Here is a 27,795-nt window from a genome sequence, read left to right on the forward strand (position 1 = left end):
GGAACTGTTCTCTTTTCATTAATAATTCAGAATCTTTGGACCACATATTGCCATTATTGTGCTTTCAATTACGCCACTTCAATAATCCATCCCACTGTTTACTCTCCATCCTGGTGAAATTGACTCGTGTCACTCACAGTGTATCAACTATTGCACTAAAAACTTTATAAAACAAGCATTCTTCTGTTTTAATGCCTCCTCACCAACAACAGTCAGGGTCAGAGACATTCTGTTTTTGGAGCTGTCCATCTGTCCTGTTCTGGTGAACGCATTGTCTCTAGAATTTCTTCAAATTTGACATAAAAGTTTCCCTGGACTTGAGGTTGAACTGATTAAATTTCAGCAATTACAGGTCAAGATCACTCTGACCTCATAAGACACATATTTGGCCATAACTCAAGAATTCATAGGCTAATCCTGATGAACGTTTCACACAGGTGTCTAATAAAACAAAATGATGAAGTGATGACATTTAAAAGGTCAAATCAATGTTAACTTCAACTTGACTGGGCGGCGAAGGCAAAGGTGATCATTCTAGTCGTGAGTGTGATGCCGTCACTTTAGCATAAGAAAGAAATGTACTGTTTTTCTGCAGCTGAACTCGGGAACAATTTCCCAAAACTAATATGGGTTAAAATTAAGATTGCTATTTCATACAGTGCATTGTTGACTGAAACTTAGTGGCAATAGTCCAAATCTCATAGGGCTGATATGTGAATATAAACTACACATAATTTGGAGGTCCAGGAGCAATGAACTACACATAAAAAGTATTTTTTCAGTTACGTAAACTAATTCCTCATGGTTCATTCTGACGACTAACAGCAGAACTGGATGCTCCTCAGCTGTGAATTAATCTGTTTATCAGCATTAAGGTTGTTGTTAGATAAAGTTGGCCTCATGTTTTCCTCTTCATTAATGCACTCAACACACCACTTGCGTCACAGATTTACATACTTCATATTGTCTGTATCTTTATTTCTTTGAATAGATATTTTGTGAAAGATCATGTGTTGTTCTGTTCTACGTCTTTGACTTGAGCCAGACTGTGACGCAAGTAAAAGTAGGGAAAAAAAATCCAGTTCTACCACATGAAAGACAACATGATGAACCATAGTAAGGAAGTCTATGCCAGAGAATAGTCTGACGTTAATGTAGAGAGAGGAGGAGGGGGTTGCTGGGACTTCACTCAAGCTTTTCTGTACTAAGAATGACTAAAGTCTGTTATGTTTGTTAACTGTATGAGTGACATAAGTATTTCTAACAAGTGATAGCATAGAAAGGTAGCGTGACGTACTAAAACTAATGAGATGTAGCACAGAATAGCATTTACCAGAGTGAAAGTTTTGGTTCACACAATTCAAAAGTTTGGGGTCACTCAGACAATTTCATGTTTTCTATGAAAACTCACACTTTTATTCATGTGCTAACATAACTGCACAAGGGTTTTCTAATCATCAATCAGCCTTTCAACACCATTAGCTAACACAATGTAGCATTAGAACACAGGAGTGATGGTTGCTGGAAATGTTCCTCTGTACCCCTATGGAGATATTCCATTAAAAATCAGCTGTTTCCAGCTAGAATAGTCATTTACCACATTAACAATGTCTAGACTGGATTTATGATTAAACTAATGCTATCTCCATTGGAAAAACTGCTTTTTTTTTTTTTCAAAAATAAGTACATTTTTAAGTGACCCCAAACTTCTGAACGGTAGTAGAAGTAGTACAGCATTTAGAATATGTGTTGCTCTTTGATGCAAAGGTAAACACTGGCCTGAGAGGTAAGTGCTTTATCACACATTTTTAAATGGAAGCTGGTTATTATTTTATATAAAACAGCTCTAAGTTGTAACACATGGGATCATTAATGCTTAGTAAATTATTGACTGAGGCTTCACAGATCAGGTAGGTGCCATTTATAAGAACAACTTTAGTTTTTTCACAAAAAGGACAAAAGCAAGCCAAAGGAATTTTTCACGGCCAAACACCCCAAACATGTTCTTATAAATGACTTCTAACTGTTCTACAAAAGCCTTAGTATGCTTTTACTAACAAATATTAAAGGCACTAGTTACAACCTGTAAAGTTATTAGAAAACGGTTCCAGAGTTTCAGAGGACAACAAAAAGCAATCAAAGGCAACGCATTTTCTAAATCTGGTGAATTCTATACAATTTCCGCAAGTTTGAAATAAGTATATAAGATAAAAATGACACATTTGAAGGAGAGACCTGACATCGAACTGGTTGAGACAGTCACTTTAATGGCAATAATTACAGATCTGAGTCACAAAAATAGCAGTCTAGATAATTACATAGCAGCAGGAACATTCATAAAACATCTGAATTCTTGCGAAGCGATGACGTTATTTCCTAAATATTCATTTAGATAAATAAACTCCTCTAATGGGTGTACAGATGAAACATGTTCATATATAGCTAAAAAAAGTATTTGTACTTGGTTGGTAATTTCAAAACAACACAATTTCACAATTTCAGTAAATGTGACGCTAAAACTAAGGTAAGAAACACACATTGTATTTTCTTACCAGATTTTTTAGCAGATTTTCTGCAGTGTAGAACATCAAGAATCTACAAAAACACGTTGTATTGTATATACCCTTGGTGTTAACAGCTTTGAACTGTTGCACTCTATTTTTGGGGGGGGGGAACCAGATGAAATATACAAGTTTCTCAACTGTTGCTCTTCTAGTGGCAGCCCGATGTTGCGTCATAGCTTATGATTTAGCCTCCAGCATTTTGTTGAACGTGACGAGATAAATTGGCCTTTTTGTTCAAACAAATAGTTTGACATGTTGGAAGATTCTTTGCTTTCTGGCAGGAAGTTAATGGAACGTTGATTCTACTCTTATAGCTGTTTATTAATGTGGATTAGTTTAGCTTAGCATAAAGGCTGGAAACAGGGAAACACAGCTAGTCTAACAGCACGCAGAGACACAGAATGCTGCTCATTGTTAAATTCAGCTTTGAGTCAACACCATGAGACTCACTGCTCCTCTTGGATCAAATCCACTGTGACGATCATGATTCTATACAACCTTGCAATCAAATCTGTGCTAACTTGTAGACTGAACAGGTGCTTGAAAATTTCTGCACCAGGTTGAAGATAGTCTATTCTTTCTCCCGTCAACTCATACACTCCCTTTCTCCGGCCTCCTGTACGCAGCAGGCCTTCGGCAACTTTTGGCCCTGCAGGCAGACGAGGCTTTCCAGGAAACAAAGAGTCAATTCACCTCTGCTCTCATCTTTGCCCATTCCTGACCCCAACTGCTTCAGATGTGGGAGTGAATTTGGTGTTTACTCACAACTGGAAGCTTCATCCCTGTGCCCTCTTCTTTTGCAAGCTTTCTCCTACAGAAATAAACTACGACAATGGCAACTGTGAACGGACACTTCTCAGGCTGGAGACACTGACTGTCCATTTGTGGTTTGCTGTGACAAACTCCTCAAGTCCAGCCAGGAGTTTTTTGTCCAAACTTCAGCCTCCTCTGCAGCTCTGGCTCTGAAAACTCTCACACTGTGTCATTGGAGAGGAATGGAATGGAAGGTAACTATGTGTTGCCATTCATTAATTAATGAATTGAATCATCAACACTTCTGCCATTTTACATCGGCCTTGTGATAAGTTCAGCCTTTCCTGAGTTCGTAGTCACCCGATCCTGTTTTGTCCTCCCTCGTTAGCCAGATTGTCTTACATGCAGCATCATTTGCTGCTTTTCAGCTGATTTTTGCATCTACCCGTTTTCGATTCCCTACCTGCCTGCTAACTCCTCATTATTCCCATTTGCTCATGCATTTCAATCTTGTTTGTTACTGAGCTGTCACAACACGAGGCCTGCTTTATATCAGGAATAACCCACAGTGAATTAAGAAACTTATATTTAACTAACATTTAGCCAAAACCACAGTCTTTCATTGTGTAACTATAATCACTTGCGTCACGGTCCTGCACTTCGTCTGCCTGAGCATCCATCCTGACCACCTCTCAGGGACTCTGATACAGAAATAAAGAACTTCATTCCACAAAAAGCCTTGCTTGTGCACATAATCCAGCTTGTCTCCACCATATATTCTGGAAAACAGTTTAATAGTATATAAATGTACTTTTCAGGAAACAGGGTTGTGTTTAACTTCAAAGGTGTTGGAAGGGGGATTTTATACCCAATAGTCAGTCCTGGGGTAGCTGCTTCCCTTTAATTATTTAGAGGACAGACATGAGAACTCTCCTAACTCTAATTATGTATTTCTCTGCCAGAAAGCAAGCGAGTTTCCCAAACATTTGCTTTAAGGTGGCAGCACAATATCAGCACTTACATTCGGAGCAAAACAGTCTTTCCCCAACACGTCCTCTCCCCCTGCTTAACACAACAGTATTTGCCAATATGCGAAGACTAAGAGACAGACTGAGAGTATAAAGCTTAAATATGCACATTCAATTCAAGCAGCCTCTGTTGAGACCTAACAGTCGTGTTCAGTTTACCAAGGCATCCTAAATGTGACCAATGACAGCAAACATTCAAGACCGGCTGTGTGTTGTTGCTTTTCCTGCTGCGTTTCTCTTTAGCAAAAAAAAACTCCAAAAAACATCTCCTTTCTGCAGCCGGTGTGTCCGTCCTCGCTTATGAGGTCTGTTCTTTGATTCTCCTGTCATTACTTGTTAATAAAGGTAGAAAATAACAGTCCTGGCCCTGGCCATCTCGTTAATGACAAGCCCCATTCTTCATTGTGTTTGCCTGCGGGGGTTTTGGGATCAGCTACGGTCAATCACCATGCTTCAGCACACAGCTCGCCGTCCTTTCATCTTACATGACACTGATCAATGCAAGATCAGAAGGCAAACCACTTCATCTGCTGCCTGCCCATGTGCGAGTGCATCTGAGGGGTTTTCTTCTCCCTTCCTCTTAGCATGTAATTGCCTGCACCCAGGGGCTAAAAGTCTCTTCTCAGGAGGTCGTGTAGGGAAGAAAAGCACAGCTGTTGTACAGACCAAGCACTACTTGGGGTTAAATGTGAACTTACAGGTGTCATACAAGTAGACGCTATTTTTTAAAATAAATGTAGGTTTGTGTAACCTGACAAATGACACATGTGAGGAGTTTTAATAGCTCGGGCCAATATGAACACTTGGGAGCCTTCAAAATCATGGTAAAGGTGGTATGTGAGGAAACAGAGTTAGAGAGGGAGCAGTCCAAACCGGGAGTAAACCAATAATGCAGTTAATATCAATATCACGTCACTCTACCTCCAACAAGTGCTGGGTTTTTCTCATTAGTTAAAAAGTAGCAGACCACCAAAATTTCTCTAAAACATCTGGAATATGGTTTTTCTTACAGCAAACTTGATGACTTACATATACATTTCTGCAGTGAGTGGGGAGTAACAAAGAAACTTAAATAGGTACGACACAGCTTTGTAAATTTTGAATATTTATCCACTCTTTAAATGTAAAAATGCTGAAAGCAGCAGCTCTCTGCCAATGCTAATTTGAGGTTAACGCTGCAAAGATTTAACAGTCTTAAAGTCTTTAAATAATTTGTTTTCACGTAACAGTGAATGACCAAACCCTCCGAGCGTGACTAATTCTATTGTAGCTTTACTTCAGCAAAGCCCCGAGCTTTCATTTACTTCATACTCGTCAGTCTAAGATTTGTTCACTATTATTCCTTTTGAAGTGGCACAATGTATTGAAAACAGTAACATCAGATGAAAGACACCAAGGCAGCTCAGTGCCGAATGTTAATGGACAAATCACAAAGATCTGCGGAAGAGATTTTTTTTAAAAATGAATAACGTATAAGCTTTAACCTCCTCACAAGCCTTTTCATTCTCGTACCCACTCATCATCTGTCGTGGGACACAGCAAAAAAAGGAACAAATGACCCCCTCATCCAGACACAACGCTTCACACTTGAAAATGTACTCAAAAATTCAAGTTTTGAAACTAGGGTGAAGTCCAGGATATCATCCATTTCAAATACATCTACATCTACAGGCCTGCATATGCAAATGTCTGTGTCATCATTCGGCACCAAACAAATTGGAATAAGTCATAAGCGGGATGTCTCTGTGGGCTTAAAAAGTACAGCTTGTTCTTTTGATTTGAGTCGCCCATGTCAAGAAGAATAAATCTCTCAGGAGTTCTACCAGACGCGGCACTTCAGCTCAGGGTTCATTGGACTGCCTTTTTGGCACTGAAAAGCTTCTGAGAAAGCCTCAAAATTCTGCAGCGATCCAAGCACCCTGATGACAAAAGACAAACAAAAGGATGATAAAAGCTGAAGTATGTTAAGAATGTGAGAGGAGCACTGGTAAGTGTGAGTCCAGCCTCCAACTCCTCATTTGGATCAACACACTGAAGCTGCACTGATCCCAGCGCTTTGAGTTACGCTTTGGCACAACAAAATATTTTTCAAGTGGGAGTATTAGGCTTATATATTCAGTGTCATGAAATTTAATGAGGCAACCGCCTGCAGGTGACCCAGCGTTGTCAGTCCATCCACAAAGAGAATGAATGGCCAGCAATAATTAAACTGCAAATTTGCAGTTGTGACTTTAGACCTTGAAACTTGCATTATCTGTTTTTTTGGCCACTGGGGAGAAGCGTAACCAAGGTGTAAACACAACCTTTAGGTCAACAGAGTTGTGTTTCTTGCCACGCAGTGAGCCAAAGTCCAATGTTCATTCTCCTTTTAGTTGTTTTTGGTCTTAATTAACAACTAACAAACACATGTGGCTCTACAGATGCTAAAAATGCTCAACCATTTTCACCAGCGGGCCGCTCACTTTGTCATCTGGTTTGGACACAGCTGCCTGTGATCAGAGCAGTGAGAGTAAAACAAAGTACTTTAACATTAAAGCTAAATGAGCATATAAAGCTCCATGTAGTTGAACTGAAATGAGGATAATTCTGTTTATCACTCCAAGCAGCTCCTATCTTATGAGGAGTCATCATATGATCCGTTGCTAATATGAAAACTTTAAGTATTAACTCTTTGAATGTTATGTATAATGTTGAATACATGGTTAGCTACATTTGAAACATTCTGTATTCAATAATCAGAGACTTTCTTGAATGTATTCACTAAAGAAATTTTTAAAAATGTCAACATATCCATCAAAATGGGTCTCACAGATCAACCTGAAGCTAAAAAAACAGTGATGAAAGTGAAACACAGCAGAAGTTGTGAAGCTGATTTACTTTTCAAAATGAATTTAGCAGCTAGTTGACCTCATAAAGTGGATACGTTTTTTTTTTTTTTTTTTTTTTTACTATTGCTCATTAAAGTGTTCTCCTTTTTAAATGTTTTTTTTCTGCATTTGCACATTTCTTATTCAGAATATTTACATAAAAACATAAATGCTGCAGTAATTATTTTATGTCAGGCCAACAATATGCAGTATTGTCAGAAACATGAAGTTATTTTAATTTGCAGCCAGATAAAATGAATTGCTTGAAGATATTCACCAGACATGTTTTAAGATATTAAAAAAACTGAAAAAAATGGAATCTATATATCATATTTTTTCCCCATAAAAGTTACATTTTCTGTATAACACTGTGCAGTGAAATAACTGATCACTGAGCCAAACGTAGTTCTGAGTATCAGGGCACTTTGATAATACATATTTTATGAAGCTCTGAAAACACTGTTAGCGGTGACCCTCTGATTAAAATGTGGACCCACTAAAGCTCCTTACCTGTATTCTAAAGGACTGTGGGAGTCAGTCTTGATGGACTGGCTGGCATACTCAGGCCGATAAGCACCACACCAAACCTAGGAAAAAAACAGTTTATTTTCAAAGGGTTTCTGCAGATTGTTAACAGTGCAGATTGCATTGGTTTTTTTTTTAATAATTTTATTTTTATTTAGCCTTTATTTATACAGGTAATCTCATTGAGACACTGGGTCTCATTCTCAAGAGAGACCTTTCCTCAAAACATAACAAGACAACATTGAGTCACTGACAGACAACACTAAGGGACCTGTACTAGACAATATAACAATACAATCTAATGCTGAGACAGGGTGATGACAAAACACAACATAGACATCAAAATGGATGTGCAAAGCGCCAAGCAATGAAGTTAAAATGTAAAAACACTAAGAACAAGAACAAGTCCTCAAAGATGATATTTCCATATTGTTCAAAAGACGTTTGAAGTCCTCCAGGGGAATCTAGTGGGACAGCTTCACACTCTGCTGTAGTGAGTTCCAATTAAATAATATATACTTGCAGCAATTTCCATGTAATAAATAATGTTTCTGCTTTTATATAAATGCAGTTTTGGTCCAAATTGTTTTACTCGTGTAAAAACTGACTCGTAAATGTCATCATCTCAGCGGGGCGTGATTGTGGCTCCCAAACAGATTTGAAACGGTTGTTTGACCTGTTTTATTGTCAACGACAGCTTTCCGCTTTTAATTTGTGTTCTCTGGCACAGAGATGCTCTTTGCTTTGGCAGCTCTTCTCATCCCCTGCATGCGTAGCTCAATGTTGATTCGTTCTGCGGTTGCTTCAGCGTCTCACCCCCGACCCTGTCCCTTTGTCCCACTGTTTACTTCTCAGCACCCGGCATCCAAGTATCAACTCCAGATGGCGAATTTTGTCTGCCCTCTATCTACTGAGATAATAAATTCAGAAATAACACATTACTTACTTGGGCAAAGTTCAGAAAGAAGAGTTGCTTGTGATCCATGTCTAGACCAGGCAGACGAGGCTCCTCACCCTCCATCTCCACCCACTTTAGATAAGCCTGTAAACACACACTCTCACTTAACAACAGATTGCGGATTTGCAGAAAGTTTATTAGAAGCAATTTGGAGTTGGTCATTGCTGCTTAAATAGTAACATGCGGTTTTGTGCTTCCAACCTTATATGCTTGACGAACACCTCCATTGTCTGCAATGTTCTCGCCCAAAGTGCTGATTCCACTAACCTGCAATCATGTCGACAAAACCGTGAACACAGAGCAGCATGAAAACACTCGTGCTTGTGTTTACGCAATACGTGGTATTACAAGCTGAAACAAAACATCTCATTTCATACATCCCACTGGGTGCTTACATTTTGTCCTCCTGCTAGCTTCCAGTTGAAGTTGCCATATTGTTGCACCATGCACTGTGACTGCTCTTTAAAGTGCTCCGCAGAGTAATTACTCCACCAGTTTAGCATATTACCGTCCTTGTCAAAATTACGTCCTGCAAGCAAACATGATGCATTCAGCAAAGCACTATTCGCCAAACATGATGCATGTCTGTCTAAAAAGCGGCAGCCTGTTATTATTTACATAGAGCAAAGGATGAACTGTCCTCGTTATTTCAGGTTTCCAAAAATATCAGTGTCTCACCATTGTCATCAAACCCATGTGTGATCTCATGTCCAATGACCATTCCTATTCCTCCAAAGTTAAGCGCCTGGTGCTGATGTTTGCTGAAGAAGGGTGGCTGCAGGATTCCTGCAGGAAACACTGGATGGACAAAAACAAGCAGGGAGTGAAAACAAAATAGGGGCTGGCAGTGCTGAACAGGAATGCAATGAGGAGTAACTGTTGCCATACAAAACATCCTGCATTTGTCACAGAGGCGGCTGTAAAACTCTTACCTATCTGGTTTCTGTTGGGCGAGTAGAATGCATTCACCACAGCAGCACCGATGATCCACCTGAGGGGTGATGGGGACAGGATTTATACAAGACAAAAGCGCTGAGCTGCGTTTTCCTTTAAATACAGCAGCCGTGCAATCCAAGCATGCAGTTTATTTTGCACTCTGACAAAATGAATTTAAACCTTCACTTTCGGTGACGTTTGGGTGTTACTTTTTGAGGACCAGAACATCTCTAGCAGCAGCTGCACATTCAGTACACCGTTTTAGAAAGTAATCTTCGTCCCTGCCTACCATCTTTGAAACAGCAAGAGGGAGCAAACATGCATGGCTGTTCAATCCTATTTAAAAGAAAGATTTGTGTTGCATGGGTTTTTTTTGTTTGGTTTTTTTTTTGGCCTTTTTTTGGCTTTATTTGACAGGTTAGTGTAGAGAGGCAGACAGGACAGTAGGGGGAAGACCTGCAGCAAAGGGCCATGAGCTGGAATCAAACCCAGGTGGGTTACCTGCTCAACCAGTTGAGCTACCTGGGCGCCCGTTGCATGAGGTTTTAGGTCATTGACTATAGCCAAGAGCAGAAAAAGACGATGCTGACTGCCCGCTTGACTTTGACTAATAATGACAGCATGTACTTTTTGATGATTTCCACCACTTACAAGTCAGGATCAACAGGCTCTCTGAGTTTCTTCAGACTCTTATGGGCTTCAGACTTGAGGTTCTCAAGGATGTTCTCAAAGTAGTGTTCTTCACTGAAATTTAGCTTCAAAGAGAAATGGGACAAATGAGTGATGAGCGCATCTATCAGCTAATTACAATAAGGCAGACAAACAGGATTTGATTTTGACTTACATGAGCGTACTCCTGGTCGAGCTTCTGGTTGCTGTGTTGTAGAATATGATCTGGATAGCCAATGTGCTCCTTGATTGCCATGGCCTACAGGAGACGCACAGCAATCAGCATCATTCTCAAAATTAAATAAAAACCTATGCTAATTTACCTTCTCTCTCGCCTTCTCCTTTGAGGGAGTGTCCATCCAGCTCAACTCCTCCAGTGTTTCTACGTACGCTTGCTGGATCTTAGTGATGAGGTCACTGACCTGTGACCACAAATCACAAACACAAAGAGCACAATCACAGTCTCATACAGACTCTAATGCACTTGTACATCTCTGTGGCCCCAAGCACCAAATGCCCCATGTTGCTGTGTGTAAAATATAATTTACTCTATACAAAATACATGTTTCACGGCACAAATGCATTACTGCACGTACACAAAAAGCATTTTGAATGTTTGATGGATTGAATAATTAGAATTGCAATGTCTTTACTACTATGACGCCCAACAGTTTACATTGAAATGGAATTTGTGACACTAAATGGTTTTGTGATACATGATTGGTGTTTTTCATACAGAGTAAAACAGATAATATTCAGTGACTTCAGTGAAAATCGTTCTAGACATACACTACCAATCAAAAGTTTGGACACAGCTTCTCATTCAATGCTTTTTATTTATTTGTTTTATTTTCTACATTGTAGATTAATACCGAAGATTAACATTTTTTTGTTTACAGCATAACTCTGTATGTATTCTTTTATAGTTTTGATGTCTTCAGTATTAATCTACAATGTAGAAAATAATTAAATAAAAAACATTGAATGAGAAGGTGTGTCCAAATTTTTGATTAGAAGTGTATTTCCTTCATCTGGTGGCACATAATTAATTTTGATGGTTGAAATGTGACATTTGGCTTCTCTGGGTCTTCATTTTTCTAATTTATTCTATTTCTTACATCATGCATGTCACACTAAAAATTCCTAAAGCTTGTATTATTCAACATGCCCTTTTGCTGAAGCAGTAACTGATTTCCATGCACAGAGGAGAACATGTTCCTGGTATGTTCATGGTTGGTCATAGGCCAAAAACACTCACCATACGTTTGCTTTCTCCTGCAAAGGTCTCACGCACATACAAAGCTCCAACTGCATTCTCCATGCTGCTCTGGACATAACGGACACATTCCCGCCACCAAGCATCCTCCACTGTGGTTCCATAGAGAGTCTAAACAAACACACACACAGAGTTATTATGTCTTTCAACAAGAAGCTCATGTTAACACACGTCGTTCTGTTGTGTTCTGCTCATCACACCTTTCTGTAGCGGGCTCTGGCATCTTTAAAGCGGCGACTCAAGCTGTTAACTCTGTCGATGATGAGCTGCCAGGTGAGGTAGTTCTGCATAGTTCTGCAAACGCACATAGTTTTTCTTAAACAGTTACCATGGTGTTCTCTACCTTTTCTGTGGACACTCCTTTATGATTAATTGTTTGACTGACCTGACGCTGTGTCTGGCGAGAACGTCATTCATCTTCTCCAGGTAGGGAGAGCTGTACACAACCACCTCCTCCTCTACCTGGACATCGATAGACACACTCGACAGCACGCCTTGAATAAATCGTGTCCAGTTGAAACCCTGGAAATATAAAAAGTGAAATATTTTAATAACATATTTAGTTTTAGTTAATATGGTACTTTAAATAAATTGCCAGCCTCACCTGGAAACAAGGGGCTTAACTCCTATTTTGGCACATCACAATATATATAGTGCCTGATATCACTGTTCACAAAAACTCAATAAATCAAAGAAAAAAGGAGAGAAAAGCTTCAAACTGGCTGCTGTAGCTCCAGCACAATGTCACAGGTGGCAGAAGCATGAACCATACTCACACAGTGTTGCACCGGCTGACTTCTGTTTCCCAAACTGAAATCCCACTCGCATGGCTGCCATTTTTAGCTTATACTCAGAGTGGTGATGAATTCATCCATGCTGTTGAAGACTATCTGGAGACTCAAGATGTGACCTTTCACAACGTGATAGTGAAGCTTTACCAGTGGTGGACCAAATGCATTGAAGTTATAGGAAATTATGTTAAAAAAATGATGCAAGAGCAGCCTTTCTCCTAACCCTATGTTTTCTGGTGAAGCCAACAACTTTTAGAAGTACATGCATATAGTTTAACCCTCGTGTCGTCCTGCGGGTCAAAACTGACCCGTTTTAAATTTTGAAAATGTGGAAAAAATATATATTTTCACAGTGAAACTTCTGATGTCCACATTTTCAACATTTTTGGGAAATCTTTGAACATTTTTTGGTGTAAAAAAAGAAATGTTAAAAATGTTTCTTAAGAACATTCAAATAAAAATCAACCAAAATCCAGCGAATTTCACTGGATTTTGGTTGATTTTTATTTGAATGTTCTTAAGAGAATATTAGAAGTTTACTGATATATATGGAATCACTTTAGATATTTTTAGAATTTTTTTGGAAGAAAATATTGACTAGAATTTTCCTGCCAAATTTGGGGGATTTTTTTTATTTTTATTTTTTTTAAATAAAACTTTTAAGGGAAATTTTTAAGGAATTATTGGAGTTTTCTTCCTGAAGGTTTTGCAAGTTTTCAGAAATTTGGGGGATTTTTTTGCTGAATTTTTGGATTTTTTTAAGACAAGGAAACAATGTTTTTTGGTGCCCGTAAATGAGGATGTAGCCCCGTTGAGAATAGGGCACTTAATTATATTAATGGCCTTAAAAAGTTATTAGGTTTTATGTAAAAACTTGTTAAACTAAAAGTAATTGAGCTAACTAACATTAAAATAGTTAATCCAGGTTAATTTTCTGTAAACTCAATGGTTATTTACATCGTTGAAATAAACTGTATAGGAAAGAATGTGTGTGTGTCTGTGTGTGTGTGTGGGGGGGGTGATCTAACTAATTACATTTAGTGGAAGAGGGAATGAAAAACAGACTACGCCTTTTATTTGCAGTTAACTGTTTATTGGTCAAGGGTTAAAGGTCAAGTTGTTTTTACCTGTGTGGGGATTGGTCGGGAGTGAGGAAGAGAACGTTAGGGGGCGGGAGGAAAAACGTGAGATGTACGTTGGGAGAGCAGAGAAGAAGGGAGAAGGAAGTGCTCTGGAAGCTGAACCAGGTTTAAGAATCCAAGTTTCTATTGACTGGATTTTCTCAGTACATCTTATGTTTTGCCTTGTTAGCTGTGTATAGTTAACGACTGCAGAGGCACAGATGTTGTTTTGTTGTCTGAGTGAGAAAAAACGGAGATTCTGTGTGAGCGGGTTCAAGCTATCCGCTAAAGCTAACGGCTAAGCTAACGGCTAAGCTTCGGCAGGCGAGCCTCATCGCGGGCTGAGTGGACTTTGAACTGGCCAGACTTAGGTGCTTCTGGATGAGGAGTTACCTGGATGAGGAGTTACCTGCCGCTCCTCTGACCGCTTCTTTTCCTGAGACTTTGGATTATTCGTCAGCTGGCTGCTGACTTTTCAGACACCAAGCTGTGAACGCCACGACGTGGATTCTGCTAACTGCTAACTGTGAGTTTGCTGACCAGAGATCTACGCCGCGGCGGGGATTTCGTGGGCTGCTTCCTGTGATCATCGTGGGTTTTCTTCTCTGCACCTGGACTACAGCGAACAGCTGAAGATCGACACGCAGGTCTGCAACGTCTTGGGGTTAGTGTGAGTGTGTGAGTGTATATGTGGGCCCACAACTTAATGAACAATATTTGGTATTTAGTAGGTGTTGTTTGTTGTGTCACATAGAAGAACATTTCAGTGACATATTTGAAGGTGTTCCTTTGTGAGTTTGTTTGAGGTGAACTTAAATATTTAAGGAGAGATGTTTGTGTTAGTTATTAATTTAATTTCAAGGGAAGGTATTCAGTTTGAAAGGTATTATTTTGAGTTATTTTGTGTTTAAAAATTATCAAATGGAAGGGGATATATTTTTTTGCTACATTATTTAAAACATTGAATTGAAATATTTTTATTTCACTCAACTATAACCAAGTTGTTGGGGGTCAGTTACTCCAATTAGCATGTAGGAACTGTGGATAGACCTAAAGGTTTGAAGTCTTGTATGCAAGGTAAGTCTACTCCACATCAGGTAAACCTTAGGGTAGTTACCTTTAGTAGTACGAACCCAAACACCCCAGTATCCTAAATTACCACTACTTCTAGAAAGTCGTCGTAGTCTTAAATTACGGGTGCTGGGGTGCTACAAGGACAACAGGAGGGTTAACTTCATTTGAACCACCAATCTTCTCACACATTCAACATGTAACACACAAGACAGAAGGGAAATTGGGCTCACGTTAAGGCTGAATGTGCTCTGCAGTTCACTGAGTGTCATCTTGTTGTAAAGAACGGTGACATCTTGGCGCTCCTCTGCTGGTGATGTCGCCTGTCCAGCAACAGGAAGAAAACTGTCAGCTTTCTATAAACTGATTCTTGGTTATATATTCACATTTTTGCTTTCCCGTTTGTCATGCTCTTGACAAGCACGAAAGGGAAAAAAAGGGCTTGTTAAGAGCTTGGCATATCTCCTGGGTCCACACTAAATGTAGCCTGGTTCTCTCATTGACTGGAGGCACAGCAAAGGTGCTCATTTTTCATCTTGTCATTATTAATTTTCCTTTGCTCTCGTCCCACAATTCCATTTCCTGTTGTGGCTGGCACTCACGTTGGCGATGTCTGTCTCCAGCTCCAGCACTTGCATCATTTCCTCCCACACTCGGTCGTCATCCTGAGTCAAGTTCCTGTCCTCTCGGGTTATCTTCGCAATAGAAACCATGAAATGTAGATAGGCCTCTCGAACCTGTGGTACAATCACATAAGCTTGGAATTATGTTTTCACAATGAAATCAAATATCTGCAAAAACAAAAGATGTGATGAGAGTTGTATTTGCACCACACAGTGGGAGAGAACATTTCAAAAGACATGCTCTTTCCTAAAACAAACTGATGGTTACTCAACAGAAGACCTCAATGTGGACAGTTTTTATTTGAATAATTTCCTTAGCAAACTGGTTGATGGTGACTTTTTCAGATTCCATTCACCACGACTGCACTGTGGTGGAGCTGTTTCTGAACTAAATTCAACAAAAACTATTGTATGGTTTGATATCACCAGGGATAAATGAGAAAACAGAGCATGTTTTGTGTGTGCGTCACCTTTTTGTAGTTTCCATCATTGAAGTAGTAGTCTCTGGACGGCATTCCAAGTCCTGGCTGGTCGATCTAACCAAAAAACCAGAATAGCAGTAGCAATTACACATTTTTGCAAACCCACAATTCTAATATATGATTTACATTTATGTTTTTTTAACATTGTATCACTCAAAAAACAATGAACTGAGGTGAACTCGTCCGCACTGTCCGTGTAGACAAAATTTTAAATAGCTTAGAAAGAAGCATCTATAGCCAGAACTGTATAGTTTTATCTTATCTTGTATCATAGCTCTGTTAGGCTGTGCTTTCACAAATGTCACAATGAGAATGCTGACATGCTGGTGCTAAGCTGGCATATTATTCAGCCTGCTCAACATCTTAGTTTGGTGTGTGGTCATACTACTAAATATATTTGTGTTTAATGGGAATGCTAACAGTTGTGCAGATATTTGTCCCAAAATTGGAGGACTGAATGAGCAGATCTGATGAAAACACTACAAGCAAAGTAAGTAGATTTAGCAGGAATCACCAACTTCATGACAATCTAACAAATAGTTGTTGAGGTTTTTCTATCTGAACGGCTGTGGCCGACCAGCTGACATACTGACACTGCCAGCTCTAGATTCATGCCTGTACTGTGCCTGCTGTAGAGTCAGTCAATGTGGTCGGAAAGTATTGAGATAATTCAACACATTGTTGGCCTTTCATGTTTGTTGACAATAATAAAAATGCTTGGACAAACTGTCGTCTCACATAAATGATGTGACGCAGCGAGTCCCGGTCGTCCGTCCACACATACATGTCCAGCATGACCTTCTTGTGGAAACGAGCAGTGAGTGTTGCAAGTGTGTCCTCGAGGCTCCACGCTTCCTCTGCAATAAAGGGAGAATTTTTTTTAAAAGAATAACTGTCCAACAGTAGAGGCATGATCATTCAGCGTGGCCTGCTAAAACCTGGGTGCCTCCATGCTGCTGTTGCACATTTTACTGGGCTCTGGGTGTAAATCTGTGTGTGCAGATGCAGCTATGCGTGGTTAATTCTGTTTGAGCCACCATCCATGATTACATTTAATTAAAGTGGCAAGAGCCAGGAGGACAGGGAAGAGCAGCGTAGACTATTTAAAGCATCCTTCACAGTCCTGATTGAGGACTTGCTCCTCTGCCCACGCATCACCCTCCCAAACTCCACACCTGACTGCTCAGCTGCAAAGCCTCGACCGGCCTCTTGATCCCACCAACAAAGCTTGTACTCAGCAATTCACTGAGAGCAAATATAGCTGCACGGACTCTGTGTGGACGCATGTGTTTGAGGAGGAAGAGTGCTTGTTTGTGTGGTTGGTGTTGCATGTGGACATGTGCCTGTTAATCAGAGGTGCTTCTACCTGTCGTGGTGTCCCAGTCCTCTGAGGCCACGGGCCAGTCTCCGATACTTTCTATGAGCGTCAGGAGGGGCTGCGAGTCACGCTGCTCTATGAGGGCTGCAGAGACAAAACAACCACGTGTTGGGCAATGTAAGAACCACACTATGGTCTTATGCAATACAACGACACACCATGTTAAGGTTGAGAGATTATTCTTCATCTTTGCAACAGCTGAAAAACTAAAGAATGAATGCAAGTGGGGTTGTTGCAACTGCAAACTTCAGACTCGTCGAGCCTTTATTTGTGTAGTTTCAGTCATCACCTCATGGCCTGCAGCAAAAGCCATCTACAAGCTACTGAAAGCTACAATAGCTAACGATAAACAACTCAACAACCAAGTGTTCACTTATTTGCAAATAATAAGTGTTTTTAATGAATTCATCATTCTATTATGTTACTCCTTCCAACCACCATCCATCCATCCATCCATTATCTATACACAGCTTAATCCTCATTAGTGTCATGGGGGGCTGGAGTCTATCCCAGCTGACTTAGGGTGAAGGCAGGGGACACTCTGGACAGGTCGCCAGTGTATTGTAGGGCTATACAGAAACAAACAAGCACTCTCACAGTCACACCTATAGACAATTTAGAATCACCAATTAACCTCAGCATGTTTTTGGACTGTGGGACAAAGCCAGAGTACCCGTTGAGAACCCACGTATGCACAGGGAGGGCATGCAAACTCCATACAGAGAGATCCCAGGTAGAGACGCAAACCGAGGCTGTGAGGTGACACTGCTAACCACTGAGCTGCACTGTAGCCCCTGACCATTAACCATTTTCAGGAATTTATCCAGATCCATTTTGCATTAATTAAATGAATCATTATGGACTGTTGTTATACACAGCTAGTATGTAGTGAAAAAAATTGGATATGTTATAAAAATTGTGGGCTGCACAGTGGCGTAGTGGTTAGCACTTTCGCCTTGCAGTGAGAAGATCCCTGGTTCGCGTCCCGGCTTTCCCGGGATCTTTCTGCATAGAGTTTGCATGTTCTCCCTGTACATGCGTGGGTTCTCTCCGGGTACTCCGGCTTCCTCCCACAGTCCAAAAATATGCTGAGGTTAATTGATTACTCTAAATTGCCCGTAGGTGTGAATGTGAGAGTGATTGTTTGTCTATATATGTAGCCCTGCGACAGACTGGCGACCTGTCTAGGGTGTCCCCTGCCTTCGCCCGAGTCAGCTGGGATAGGCTCCAGCCCCCCCCGCGACCCTAGTGAGGATTAAGCGGTGTATAGATGATGGATGGATGGATAAAAATTGTAGGCCACATCATCTCTACAGATTTTCCACCATGCTTTGGCTGCTATGATCGTGAAATATGTGGATTCGGGTCTTTAACCCTCCTGTTGTCCTCATTTACGGGCACCAAAAAATATTGTTTCTTTGTCTGAAAAAAATCCAAAAATTCAGCAAAAAAAATCCCCAAATTTCTGAAAATTTGCAAAACCTTCAGGAAGAAAATTCCAATAATTCCTGAAAAGTTTCCCTTTAAAGTTTTATTTTTTAAAAAAATCCCCCAAATTTGGAAAGAAAATTCTTGTAAATATTTTCAAAAAATAAGTAAAAATCTTCCAAAAAAATCCTAAAAATATCTAAAGTGATTACATATATGTAAGTAAAACTTCTAATATTTTCTTTAAGAACATTCACATAACAATCAACCAAAATCCAGCGAAATTCACTGGATTTTGGTTGATTTTTATTTTTTTTTTTATGTGAATGTTCTTAAGAAACATTTTTAACATTTCTTTTTTCCACCAAAAACTGTTCAAAGATTTCCCAAAAATGTTGAAAATGTGGTCATCAGAAGTTTCACTGTGAAAATATATTTTTTTCCACATTTTCAAACTTTAAAACGGCTCAATTTTGACTCGCAGGACGACACGAGGGTTAATGATCTTAAATTTAAGCTGGTGAACCCTTCTAAGGAGGCCTGACTGACATGATAAACAGCTCAACTGTTTCTGTCAACATACCTCATGTTTTTTTTTTTGTCTCTTTTTAAAAAAAAAAAAAAAAAAAGTAATTTAGTAGACATTTTGAGTCCTTACTGTCATTCATGCAGGAGCTATAAAGGATCTTGGCCTTTTTGATGGCATCCCTATCCTGTGCGCTCGATGTTTCAAGAACACCTGCAACAACAAACACATGCAAACCATCTGAATGATGCCCATGCACGGCACCGAATGCTGCAGCCCACTGACCAGCCACAGATTCAACTCAGCTGACCTTTGAGGACAATCTCCAGCTTGTCCCTCAGAATGTCAAAGACGCTGTGGCGGGAGCTGGTCTCTGGGATGACATGTCGCTCCAGCCAACCCCCGCAGGCGTACTGGTAGAAATTATCACAAGGCTTCACAGACTTATCCATGTTCTGCAAGAGCCGAGCAGCTACGGGGCATCAGAGAGAGAAGGACGCCGTGGTAAAGATTCACATGCGGTTGTGCAAGAACAAGGGGGGACTTTGCAAAAATAGAGCAACAGGGGAGCAAAGAAAAAGCCGCGCTTCTCACCTGCTGTAACACAGTCTGCAGTTGTGCACACATTGTTGAGGCTGGAGCGAAACAGCTGGCCTGGAAGAATCAGTGTCAACAGTTATGAGAGAACACGTGGACAAATTGCCCCCCCCCCCCCCCCCCCCCCCCTCAGCTGAGACAGGGAGGCTGTTGTTGTGTAAAGTACAGAGCACATTCTAAGTAGTCTAGATCTGTAGTCTGTGCGAGAGAGGCAATGTCTATGTCAGCAGTGACTGTGTTCTTTCACTTTTGTGTGGCACTGCTGATCAGGCAGAAAAGGGAATTATAGTATTACAGTGTCTATGAGAGGCGTGGGCTTGAATATGACAAATGCCAGACCACTTATCGCACAGCGCATCCTGTGTTCAGTTTATGACATTAGACTCACCTTCACTTGTTGAGCTCCTCGACACGCTTGGCCTGTTTGATTGTTCTGAGTCAGATGGAAGAAACCATGACATTAAACAGTCTGCACATCTTTAAAGTTTACTGCCAACTGCAATCGGTTTCAGAGAAAATACAATTAATTTTACAGTGAATTTTATTCAGAAAGAACTCCAAACAGAAGCCAGTAGAGTTTTCCTACTTAAAAATTAGGACTGTAAGGAAAATCACTTCTTTTTTTGCTTATTTTTATGAGAAATATTAAACTTGGAACTCTCTAAAGGTTCTCTACTGCCACGTGCATCAGTATTGCATAAAGCATAGTATCTCTGGACACAGTTTAAGATCATTTGCTGTCAGTGTTGTCTTACAGTCATGAACACCCAAAGTAGTGAGACCATTTCCATCACTGCTGCTGTCTGTAATATCTGGACCTTTCAACAGTGATCCTGACAGAGACATTACCTTTCACAGCCGATGTGTAGAGGACCACCAGCCCGGCCAAGGCACAGCTGACCAACAGCAGCAGCACAGACAGACCGATTTCTGCAACAGTCCAACGACGCTTTCCAGGTTTACTTGATTTCTCCATGATATCCATTTGACTTTCGGATTTGCCCATATTCCTCCGAAATGCCGGCTCTGCGGGAAAGACACCGTTGGAGTGTGGGATGGTCCAGGCAGAGAGCTACCACTGTGTGTGTGCTTATGTATGTGTGTGTGTGTGTGTGTGTGTGTGTGTGTATGTGTGGGCTGTGCAGTGAAAACGGTAAACTGTGCCAGCTGACCTGCAGTGAGTGAGCTTCAACTGCTGAACACCTACAACAGCTTCACTGACAGGAGTTGTGAAACTGTTGGTCATGTTGCACAGTTTGTTGCTCTTTTCTGCAGTGATGTAAAGTGTACCAGCTCAGGTTTCATTTCCAGGGTTTCATTATTATTTTTGGGCTTCAAATTTTTTCCTTTCACACCTCGAAAAATCACAACAGCCTCAATGAAATCTAAGAAGCTAGTGGGCTTGCATCCCCTTATGGAGAGAAAAACAAAATTATGAGTAAAATGGTTTCATTTTTTGCTTTGATTTACTCTGCTACTGATTTCTGGGTGAGGGGAAAAAAGGGGGTCACCAAGATAATTTTGAAGGGTTACAATTTGATTAAAAGGATAAAAATGATTCAAATGATATTTAAGTGACACCAAAGTTTCTTTCATTTTGTTGTAGCTTTATTTTAAATCAGCTTGCAAGGAAATTTTGAGGACATGTAGCTCTTTAGTCCTTCAAATGACACAAATCAGGATGAAAAAAAAGCTGTTTGCTTGAATTGCTGACTCCTCTAAAACCAGAGTCTGTGACAAAACTCCAGCAGCAGTTGCTCCACTGTTTCATTTTAAACTGCAACAAGTCAGAAAAAGTTAGGAGCCACTGACACAAGTCACATAGTTTTGGTTCTAGGGGCCTCAGAATCTGCAGTGTCACTTATCTTAAACAAGAGGTCTCACAGAGAGTGTCTGTGGAAGCCAGAAACACACTGCTGTCAATATATGATATATTGTCTATTCTGCAGGGTAGTTTATATTTCAATATACAATCAATCCCTGCGTAGAGCCCAGCCCTATATGTCACAGTATGATGATTTAGTTGTTAAACTGAATTGTTTACTGTAATAATGATGGCTTTGGGGGGCCTTGTTCACCTGTTTTCATAAGTTTCCCTCACATTTTACACTGCATCAGACATTATTTCTAGCTTTATCATTGCGCTCCATATGTGGAACAATTTGGCAAACAGTAAATTAATCATTAAACTTACTTACTCTGACCATTGTTGTTTAAAATTTTTGGCCCCACCCCACACACATGCACACCGAGCCATAAGCCAACTTCAAGAGAGCTAATTTCTGTGCACAATAATTCTGTATGTGTGAACACAATATTGCAAATGAGCATTTGTGCAGGGGACAAAACGACAATCACCCGTGGCTTTCAGCAGCATTGCTTTGCATCTATTCACTCCGTAGCACCTGTTTCTTCCATAACCATCCCCATTGCCCTATCATTAGGCCTGACAGCGGACGCGCTGTAAATCAGAGGTTCACACTGCTGTGCCCCATTAGCCCTCCCTGATGAATACTCATGGGCACATATCTGGCACTATAGTGGTGAAGGGGCTAGTTAGAGCTTCACTGCCATCCGCAAACCAGATCGGCGTCAGATTGCACCGAAAAAAACTCTCGGAGGCTCAATCCTGCTATTGCACATTAAAGACAGGCCTCACTTTATGGAAAACTATGAAATAATGTGTAGTCTGCTGTGTCCATTCAACATTAACTGCCCACCATAAAGAGCTATTTACATCCTTGGTCCTTCATCACTGCTTTGTCTCTTGTCACAGGTAGTCTTTAGATTTAAATACCTATAATAGCATGTCATTTAAATTGGATTTACAAGGGGAAAAATAAGAATATTAAGTCAATGGCTCATTTCCAGCTAAATATGGAGTTAGACAATAAAGCCAAAACAGTTTTATCCTTGATGGAATTGCTTTAAAAAGGATTTTTCTAATGAAAGCAATAATTCCGGTCACAAGTCTTAAAGAAATGCCATTAGATTTGAAGAGACCAGGTCAACCATTGTGCCATTTAAAACTATGAGGCAGTTGTTGATTTGACCAAAACTGAAACCGCCAAGCAGGCTGTCGACAATCAGAGTATGAACTGTATGTGAAATGTTTTATTTATTTATTTATTTATTTATTTATTTATTTATTTATTTATGATGAGCTTTCATGGCTTTCATAATCATGGCACTCTACGAAATTGAGAAGAAAATTCTGTTTTTATTTTTGCATTGCAACATGTTAAGGTAGATAATAATGTATTTGCAAATTTGACAACAAATACATAAATGATAGAATTAAAGCCTGGAAATAGAGTTGTATAGTCATTAAAAAATAGAGGTTTAGTGTGCAGCAGTGAATAATCTACACTACCAGTCAAATGTTTGGACACACCTTCTCATTCAGTGGTTTTTATTTAATTATTTTCTACATTGTAGATTAAAACTGAAGACATCAAAACTATAAAAGAATACATGTGGAGTTATGTTATAAACAAAAAGTGTTAATCTACAGTATTAACCCTCATGTCGTCCTGCGTGACAAAATTGACCCATTTTAAAGTTTGAAAATGTGGGGAAAAATATATATTTTCACAGTGAAACTTCTGATGTCCACATTTTCAACATTTTTGGGAAATCTTTGAACATTTTTGGTGGAAAAAAGAAATGTTAAAAATGTTTCTGAAGAACATTCATTCATTGATTTTTATGTGAATGTTCTTAAAGAAAATATTAGAAGTTTTACTTACATATATGTAATCACTTTAGCCATTTTTAGGATTTTTTTGGAAGATTTTTACTTATTTTTTGAAAATATTTACAAGACTTTTCTAGCCAAATTTGGGGGATTTTTTTTAAAAATAAAACTTTTAAGGGAAACTTTTAAGGAATTATTGGAATTTTCTTCCTGAAGGTTTTGCAAATTTTCAAAAATTGGGGAAATTTTTTTGCTGAGTTTTTGGATTTTTTTCAGACAAGGAAACAATATTTTTTGGTGCCCCTTAAATGACAAGAGGGTTAAACTACAATGTAGAAAATAATACAAATAAATAAAAAGCATTGAATGAGAAGGTGTGTCCAAACTTTTGAATGGAAGTGTATCTTGCCAGGTTTCCACACTTAATGACATCTCTGAACATGCTGCGTGTCGCGCTTCTCTCAATTGTCAGCCACCGTCTGTCTGTTTTCACCACATACTCAATGACCATCTCGTCAGCAGCAATGGACTCTATGGTAAACAGGCTCCACTTGTGGAACCTGCAGGTTGGTTGAGTTTGACCAGGTTGGAGTCCATCATATAGATGCATTTATTTCACGTTGTATTTGAATTAATTTAAATGAATTAAGTGTTAATCTGGGTTTCTCCTAATATGACACTACAAATTACAACCTATAATAAATATATTGTAAATGTTGTATGCATATTGTTCAGGACAGCCTCTTTATAGCCTAAGAGACGTAACTCAGGGTAAAACAGACCAAAAGCACTCATCACACTCATTCCTGTCAGTCTAATTTAATAGTCACGCCTGTCTGTGTGTGTTTCTGTCAACAGAAAAAACAGAGTAAGAATCTGCAGTGACTGAAAATGTGCTTCTCCTCCTACTTCAGCATCTCCAGCTTCATGATCATACATCGTAATGTTGATCTACTCTTTGTGAGCACCCAGTTAGAGGTGTTCAGTAGACGTATGAAGACATGTTCACAGAGTCAGAATCACCATCAGCCAATCAGTAGCTTTTAGCAGAGGAGTTCCACATGCTGGTTACTGAGAGAACCACTGTCAGTTTAGCTGTGATTTACTGTTTATGTGTATGTGCTATGTGAAATAAAGCACAGAAACAATCATGATGAGGTAATCCTGTTGCAATTATGTGGCAGCTGTTAATCTAAAAATGATTTAACGTTTTACTGCTGGTAACAGCTTAAACAGGCAACACACTGAACTTACTGAGGTTAAAATCACCAGCGGACGTCTCAAAAGGAGATTTAGTCGAGTGAGCAGTACTGAATGGCAAAAATCTAACTACATGGTAGGAGGAATTCTTTAAACAGAACTCAATAAAACGATTTGAATCACCAAAGTGATTTGTGAATTTCCACAGCTAAACCCCGTGTCCCTGAGTGACTCTTTGTTGATTCAAATCATTTAGTTTTATTTATTTCAAAGATTCATTGACTATGTCTTAAGCATTCATATCACTATTCAATACACATTACAGTTCTTCCAGTTTAGCACAAAAAACAGAGCCTTTATAAGCACCGATTAGAAGACTCACAGCTCAGAAGCCACCAAACTCTAACAGGATCGTCACACCATCAGTGTTTCTGTCTCTTTCACAGTCTATCAGCAGGCGTTTAGCAAGGAAGCATAGCATTGTCATGGCTGAGCTGACATTTCCATTTCTGTTTTGCTTTGTTTAGCCAGGCAAAAGACCTGTCGAGATTAAAATATCCATTTCAAGGGCGATTTGGTCCAAGAAGGAAGCATTAAAACATTAAAATACAAAGAAACCAAAACAGACAAAAGACAAGAGGAAAAACTACACACTACAGAAAAATCCATAAAGAAACATAGTATATTTAGAAGCAAATTTAATTCAAAAGTGACTTAAATTTGTAGCATTAATTAACAGCTCAGACAATCTCAAATCCTCTTTGTGGCTCCAGAAGAAATGTTGATATCTTTGCTCTTCTCTGTTCTAACATGAGGAACCAACATGTGCAGAACAGTGTAGGCTATGTTGTTTTTATTTTTACAAATAAAATGCAGTCAGCTGTCAGAGGAGCATGAATGCAAAGAAACCATGCGTTTAGTGAGCTTAAGGATTCAAACTTGAGATTTTGATCTGTCAAGTACTGAACACCTCTACAGTGATCTCAGATTATTTTGTAAAGATGCCCAGCACCCCATTGACATGGCCAAGACCAGTAAAAGAGTAAGTAACCGTATCATATGATGCATAAAACAGTCTTAACATACCAGAGACGGGGTGTAATCTAACAGGTCACAGGTTCAGTGTGTCAAAAATAAGATTCTTTCCCTGAAAGTGAGACTAATCTGTGCTAAATGCTTTAAGGTGTCCTTGTTTTTGAGCACTTTAAGATTACGTGCTGCTGTGTTCAGTGACTGGTACTGTTCTTCGCTAAACTTAGTGTTCCAAACAAAACAGGGATTAACTCAGAGGTCAGGCTGTGCCAACAATCTGCACACTTTCACTAGTTCAGGCTCATTCGCACAGGCGCCGACAATATGCTCCCAAGTGTGCAGCGGTGACATCTATATTTTCCACATGTAAAGATGTCTGTAACAGGTTGAAATCACAGTGCAAGCGGTGTTTTAAATCCTTTCCCGGGACTGCTGACAGTCTGACATGAGTGATGCCTAAAGGCTGCAGTTTCAAGTGGCTAACTTTAACCACTTTCACTTTGGCACTTGACAGCTAGCAGAAATGTAATCTGAAGGATCCAGAGGCTTACCTTTAGTGTGTGGATGGTAGAAGTCCCTGAGCCGTCCTCCCACAGCGCGCTAATATCTCAAACACCCCTGCTGAGCATCCACTCAGAGCTGGTGTGGAGAGAAATGAGTCTGTGCTGCGGGTTGAAGGAGACGTTATCCAGTTCAGTGTGCTGCTCAGGGAATGAGTGAGGCAGCAGAGAGGGAGGGAGGGAGGGAGAGGAGGCAGATGGGAGGTGATAGTACTGGATTGTTTTTGATTACATGACTGTGATAAGAAAAACGTTGGGGACATGTGTGCTATGAAGGTGGTGAGGTGGCTTTGACATGTGTCTGTGTGCAGTTGAGGGGTCAACAGGATAATGGATGTGATACAGTGAACATCCCTTTCTGTTCCTCACTGTGGAGTGTACCCAGCTGCTGAGGGGAAGAAGAAAAAAGGGGAGAGAATCTGGAAAGCTTGCAGAGAGACAAGACAAACATGTTTCTTAAAGCGTTGAGCCGGCAGATAATCCAGCAACTCTGCAGCCACGCAGGTGCAGATCTATGCTCTGTAGTCATCATCAAAACAAACAGTGCTCACTACTGATGTCCTTGTCATCCCTCCGTCCTCTGGTCTCCAGGAAAAGTCGTCTTGAGGAAGATCTGGTGGAGCGCCCGGTGGGGATCTGAACACTGGCCTGGTGTCAGAATGAAATGGCATTGCGTCTGGGCTCATTATCAGCCTGATTAACCACACTAATTAACTGATAATAAAGAGAAAGTAGGGGCCGCAGTGTATTTGGCTGATGTTCATAGACACCCAGTTGCTCAGGGGGCTGCTGGTACCCAAGACAAGAGAATGAATAAATTCGATGATCTTAAAGAGTGATCAAAACAAAAAAAAAAGCATTTGTTGAAGATGCACCAACATATTTATTGCTTGAATGCGAGGAATCTGCCAGAGATATTTATAAGTGAGGAAGCTGCAGTCATTTAACATGACTGATGGAGTGCAACGCAGTGGGAGTCGAGATTTGCAACTGAGTTTATAATTTATTCATAGATTTTATTTAGCAGGGAGAATGTTTCCTCTCGTATATTCATTGTGCTCAGTGTTTCTGCAAGAGCGCAGTTCATTTATGTCACTTCTGAGCTTGAATTTGATATTCCAGGTCACAGACATCCAGAGGTTGGTTACATTTATTTTAGGTTTACTGTGGTAGGAAATTAATTGCTACAATTCACAAAGGGTATTTGTGTATGCTCTGTAATGGATAAATCCTTTAATTTGGCTCAATTTACCTCTGAAATCTTGCATTGTTCAGCTAAAACTGTAAATTTGACGAGGCAGAAAATGAGAAAACTGTAACGGCGGGTTCAGAGGCTCATGTGCAGGAAATGAGATTCAACAGGAGAGCGATTTATAAATGCTCTTATTTACAACACAGGAAATACAAAGAATTACAACAGGATACCAGAAATATGAAAAAACTGTAAACAGACGTAGAACTACCGCCAAAGGCGGAGCAGGACTAGATACCCTCTAGCGGGTAGGCGGACAAACTACAAGAATTAGAAAAAACAAAAATACGTAGATCCACGTTTGGTACAACCAAGGCAGGAACACAACTAAAGAATAACTAGGACAGAATATTAACTAATTCTCAGCTACAGTAATCCCATAATCAAAAACCCCAAGGACTAGAATAACAAAACACGAGACTGAGAATGTTCGAAGCTGAACCCGAAGGGTACTGATATTT

General features: G+C 39.9%; 1 protein-coding gene across 1 annotated transcript; it reads right to left on the reverse strand.

Annotated features, from left to right (window-relative positions):
- Positions 1-2,247: 2,247 nt before the first annotated feature.
- mmel1 (membrane metallo-endopeptidase-like 1) lies at positions 2,248-26,234 on the reverse strand. The gene is made up of 24 exons (XM_023298118.3): positions 26,074-26,234; positions 20,443-20,619; positions 19,982-20,026; positions 19,591-19,650; positions 19,307-19,468; positions 19,129-19,209; positions 17,031-17,126; positions 16,403-16,521; positions 15,653-15,718; positions 15,162-15,296; positions 14,793-14,882; positions 11,962-12,098; positions 11,777-11,870; positions 11,559-11,687; positions 10,624-10,722; positions 10,476-10,559; positions 10,283-10,386; positions 9,628-9,686; positions 9,374-9,493; positions 9,091-9,224; positions 8,897-8,962; positions 8,684-8,779; positions 7,723-7,799; positions 2,248-6,264 (listed from the first exon to the last, which is right to left on the reverse strand). Exons 2-24 carry the CDS (start codon positions 20,597-20,599, stop codon positions 6,165-6,167), a joined length of 2,310 nt encoding a protein of 769 aa, XP_023153886.1. The 5' UTR covers positions 20,600-20,619; positions 26,074-26,234; the 3' UTR covers positions 2,248-6,164.
- Positions 26,235-27,795: the final 1,561 nt, after the last annotated feature.

Source organism: Amphiprion ocellaris, chromosome 5, assembly GCF_022539595.1.
Source record: "Amphiprion ocellaris isolate individual 3 ecotype Okinawa chromosome 5, ASM2253959v1, whole genome shotgun sequence".
Lineage (NCBI taxonomy): Eukaryota > Metazoa > Chordata > Actinopteri > Pomacentridae > Amphiprion > Amphiprion ocellaris.

Coding starts and splice junctions, on each gene's coding strand:
- mmel1 (XM_023298118.3), bottom strand. CDS start 20,599: ATGGGCAAATCCGAAAGTCAAATGGATATCATGGAGAAATCAAGTAAA. Junction 8,963..9,090: donor AGCTAGCAGGAGGACAAAAT/GTAAGCACCCAG, acceptor ACATGATTGCAG/GTTAGTGGAATCAGCACTTT. Junction 6,265..7,722: donor CACAGTCCTTTAGAATACAG/GTAAGGAGCTTT, acceptor TTTTGTCATCAG/GGTGCTTGGATCGCTGCAGA.